Source organism: Phytophthora infestans, genomic scaffold, assembly GCF_000142945.1.
Source record: "Phytophthora infestans T30-4 supercont1.4 genomic scaffold, whole genome shotgun sequence".
Lineage (NCBI taxonomy): Eukaryota > Oomycota > Peronosporomycetes > Peronosporales > Peronosporaceae > Phytophthora > Phytophthora infestans.
Genome location: NW_003303755.1, coordinates 4,657,839 through 4,662,108, shown reverse-complemented (window position 1 = coordinate 4,662,108; position 4,270 = coordinate 4,657,839). Strand labels below are relative to the sequence as shown.

The following is a 4,270-nucleotide window of genomic DNA, read 5'->3' as shown; positions in this document are numbered from 1 at the left end:
CCGGGCTCAAACGACGCCATAAATGTGGACAGGTCGAAGTCTTTCCGGGAGCTCGGGCGAATCTCAGGAGCAGCCGGTGTAGGAGGTTGTACAACTGGTGGAGGGAGCCGCACGATCGGGACAGTACACCCTGCTGACTTCTTCGCCCTCTTAGGCTTAGGAGTCGCCGCCTTGTCCTCCAGGCCGTGGTCGGACCCGTCTTCAGTGGAGTCGTCACTCTTCGCTCGACTGGTAGTAGCTGCAGGCGACGGGGTCGTGCGCTTGGGCGCCTTTTTCTTTCCCTTGCGGGCCTCGGCCGGCGCTGGAGAGGAAACGTTGCGGGCGGCAGCTCACTTGCTCGTGCGAATCGGCGGAGGGTCCGAGGTGCGTGCTGCGGGCGGATGTATTGGTCCACGTCTCCTCTCCACCAGTGACGTTGACGACGTCGGCTGCTGGAACGGTAGAGGCGCTGTCCGACGGGGCCGTGGTGGCCCCGGACAATGGCGAGTTGGGTGCGCTGGAAGACATGGTGTAGGATGAACCCCCTTCTTTCTTGTTCGTAGTTCTTGTTCTCCAAATGCGAAGTGAGGAGTGGAGGCCACGTGTGGGGAGTACACGTACCGGTACTACACCGGTAATACCGGTCACAGATAATCTCGTGTGGAAAACACAATTTCCTTCCTCCGCTCCGCTCCGCTCGCTATGCAGCAGTAAAGCTGCTGCCAGCATGGCTGTCATGGCGTCGTGGGCAGCCAGTGACAATGGACGCAGCAATCGTTGGAACGTGCGGAAACGGCACTCTGTTGCGCGCAGTGTCTTACTGCAATCTTATGCGGCTTCGCGGAAAGTTGCCACCGACCTCACAAGCGCGCAAGGTTATCTGAGTCAGATTCTGACCTTAACATTTACGGCGTAAATTACATGAAATCTTGGGGGACCAGATGCTCGTCTGTCGCGTGCTCCACGGTCACTGCAACTTGCGCATGTTGCATTGAAGGTCCTATACCGATCTTCCCATAACGACCTTCCCTACCGTAATTTGGAGTCCCTGCCAGCAACTCGCTGCCAACTTCGACTTATCGGAGCATTATTCCCCAATTTCCTTGGCTGGTCGCAATCCCCAGCTTTCTCCTCCTCAATCGGCCAACCATGGGCTTCGCGCAAGACTTACGCGAGCTGCTGACCTGCATGTCACTCGTGGCTACCGTGGGCTACGTCACGGAATTGCAGCTCTACGCCGGTGTCTGTGTGGGCATGCAGTGGATCTCTGCAATCTACGGCATCCCCAACATGACTGAACGATTCTTCGATCTCACGGGTTCTACCACCTACGCCACGGTCTCCATGCTCGCCTACCAATACTCCGAGTCGACATCGTGGCGCGACGCTCTACTGACGGCGTTCGTGTGGCTTTGGTGTGTGCGACTCGGTTCGTTCTTGTTCTGGCGCATCTGCAAGGACGGCAACGACAAGCGTTTCGCCGAGATTATCGTGAACCCGCTGTGCTTCCTTTCGGCCTGGAACATTCAGGGTCTTTGGGTATTCCTTACGCTGCTGGCCGTGCTGCTCAGTGTGGTGCACGGCGTCGACGACCCCGAGGTCAAGCCGCTCGACGTTATTGGCACCACGTTGTGGGTTGTTGAATACATAATCGAAGTCACGGCGGACTACCAAAAGACCAAGTTCCGTCTCGACAAGCGCAACAAGGACCAGTTTATTCGCACCGGACTGTGGGGCTACAGTCGCCACCCGAACTACTTCGGTGAGATCATGATGTGGATCGGTGTCTTTTTGGTGGGCGCGCACACGCTGCCAAGCTTTGCTCTACAATGCGGTGCTGCTGTTAGCCCCACCTTCATGACCCTGCTAATCATTTTCCGATCGGGTATTCCGCTTCTTGAAGAGGACGCGGATCAGCGCTGGGGCAAGTTGAAGCCCTACCAGGAGTACAAGGGGCAGACGAGCGGTCTGGTGCCGATGCCTAAGCGCAAGCTATCCGAGCCATCGGAAATTAAGCGAGCCAAGTTCGCGTAAGCGACAACGAATGTACATGTAAGCAGTAGGGCGACTGCGGAACCAATACGTCATACTTCCTCCGTTCACCAAAATTAAAGACATTTCAGAATGATGGTCATATCGTTTATAGTAAAAACGCCGGGCGACGTACGGAAATAGTCAATTTCTTGTCGCTATTAATATTCGTATCACCTCTTGATGATCCTCTCCACTTCAGCTCCCCCATTTTCTTTGAGCGTACGATTGCCCTAGACAAGGACGCAGTGTCCAGCACGAAGCTGAAGCAACCGGAAATGAGCAACCGCGCCAAGGCTGTATCTCTGTTGATTCGTGTACGTCTTGAGCTTTATCGAAATAATCTGAGCTGCACGCTAACGATTTTAAATGTTACAGGAAGAAGTGAAGAGCGATAAGAGACAAGCTGTGGCCGACGCTCTAACAGCCAAGCTCACGGCGAAATATGCTAAGCAAGACCCGAAATTCGCCTCCTCTATCGCCTCGATGGCCAATCGTCTAGTTCTGCACTCACAAAGGAGGGTGATGGAGGCGGATATTGTGGCGTTGGAAGCAGTGGTCAAGAAGATGAGTATGAAACGTCATAAACTCAAACAATTGGACAGCAATAATGGCAGCATGGAAGACAACAGTGATGGAGGAGCCCATGCAGAAGGGACTAGAACTTCTGTTAGTGCTGGATCCGTGTCTAGAAGTCCTTCAGCCAACTTCAAAGGACAGGATGAGTGGGTGCTCCTCAACGCACTCACTCTTGTCGAGTTTGAAAGTGATCAAGAGAGGGAGAAGACAAAATTAATGGAGAAGAAGAGAATGCAAAAGGCTTGGTTGGATGCTCAGCAGAAAGAGAAAACCAAATATCGTAACACGGAGAAGAAGATGAAGGAAGAAGCTTTCCAACACCAAGTGCAAGACATCAGCAAATGGCGAGAACAAGAGAGCGTCAAACTGCAGCAACAGCATGATAGCATTATTAAAGTCCGTCGCGAGCGAGACGAGCAGCTGCGACAACAGAAACTTGCAGCGGAGCAACACGAAGCTCAGCGCAAACTGGACGAAGCTACGGAGGTGGAGCGTGTTCAAGCAGAGCTAAAGCGTTTAGAGGCAGATGCTCGTCATCGTCGCGAGACTGAACACGCACGTATGAAGAAGCTGCAGAACGAGAATACGCTCGTTCAAAACCAGAAAAGCCGAGCCAAGTTGCTGGAGCACCAGGAAGATGTGGAACTCATGGAAGCGTATGCTCGTCGGTTGGCGAAAGAGGACGAAGAGCGCATGCGTCGATTGCAGACAAACCTGCAACGACGCGACCAGCGGATGGGGATTGCTGAAAACTTACAGGCACAAATGAGACAGAAGGCACTAGAGGACGAGCGGCGTGCAGAGGAATACCAGAAGAAGAAAGATACGGCAGATATTTTACTTCAGCAACAGAAGAAGGACGCGCGTCACAAGGAGGCACTTGAGCGACAGAAATTTCTGTTTGTGCAACGAGCCCAAAAGAAACAACGGGAGCGTCAAGAAGTCGAGGATGATCTAACGTTTGCTCGTCAGTATCACGCCGAGGGACGAGCAGCGATTGAAGCCCAACAACGACAGGTTCAAGGTATACGGCAGCGTAACAAGAGCTTCCAGGAGAAGCTAATTGTGCAAATGGTCGAGCAGAGGCAGGGACAGCCCATGTCACCGCTGCACTTGCCTCGCACGCTCATGAACAGCCGCGAACGAAGTTTGAACGCTAAGTTGCTGCAAAAGTTGGAAGACCCAGACATGGGGCAAAAGGTGTTGGAGAAAGTTAGCCCTGTCAAGGAAGCTCCTGTCATCACAACTACTTTCTATTGACGATAGTTTTCTAAAACAAGCAGAGCTTTAAACTCGTAAAACCAAAATGATCAACACGAGTTTTCAAAGTGTCGAAGGAATGAATTAATAGACACCGAGGAGGATTTGAATACTTATCCATTTTTATGTAGAATGTTATACAAGCAGTGCCAGCCCCCTCCGCTTGCTCATGTGCCACTGGAAAGCCCGACAATTTAATCTCCTTGCACATGCACAATTGGCAACGTACCCATGCTTGGCCACCAGTTCAATATAATACGGATATAGCGTTCGTCCAAGAATATCCGTAGTTCGTCGTTGTGAGCTGCTTCTTGAGACGAGGGAAAGCGCAATTGTACGGGTAGCCAGAGTTGGGGCAGTTGAAAAGCGTGTACAGTACCACTCAAATTGCAACCCTCAGCCCTCGATGTACAGTACATAA

General features: G+C 52.3%; 1 protein-coding gene across 1 annotated transcript; it reads left to right on the top strand.

Moving 5' to 3' along the window:
• Window positions 1–818: 818 nt before the first annotated feature.
• On the top strand, window positions 819–3,849 carry PITG_04006 (uncharacterized protein; the record flags this gene model as incomplete). Its single annotated transcript, XM_002906987.1, has 3 exons — window positions 819–2,009; window positions 2,213–2,327; window positions 2,389–3,849. The coding sequence occupies 3 exons, from the start codon at window positions 1,129–1,131 to the stop codon at window positions 3,847–3,849; spliced, it is 2,457 nt and encodes an 818-aa protein (XP_002907033.1).
• Between the last annotated feature and the right edge of the window lie 421 nt (window positions 3,850–4,270).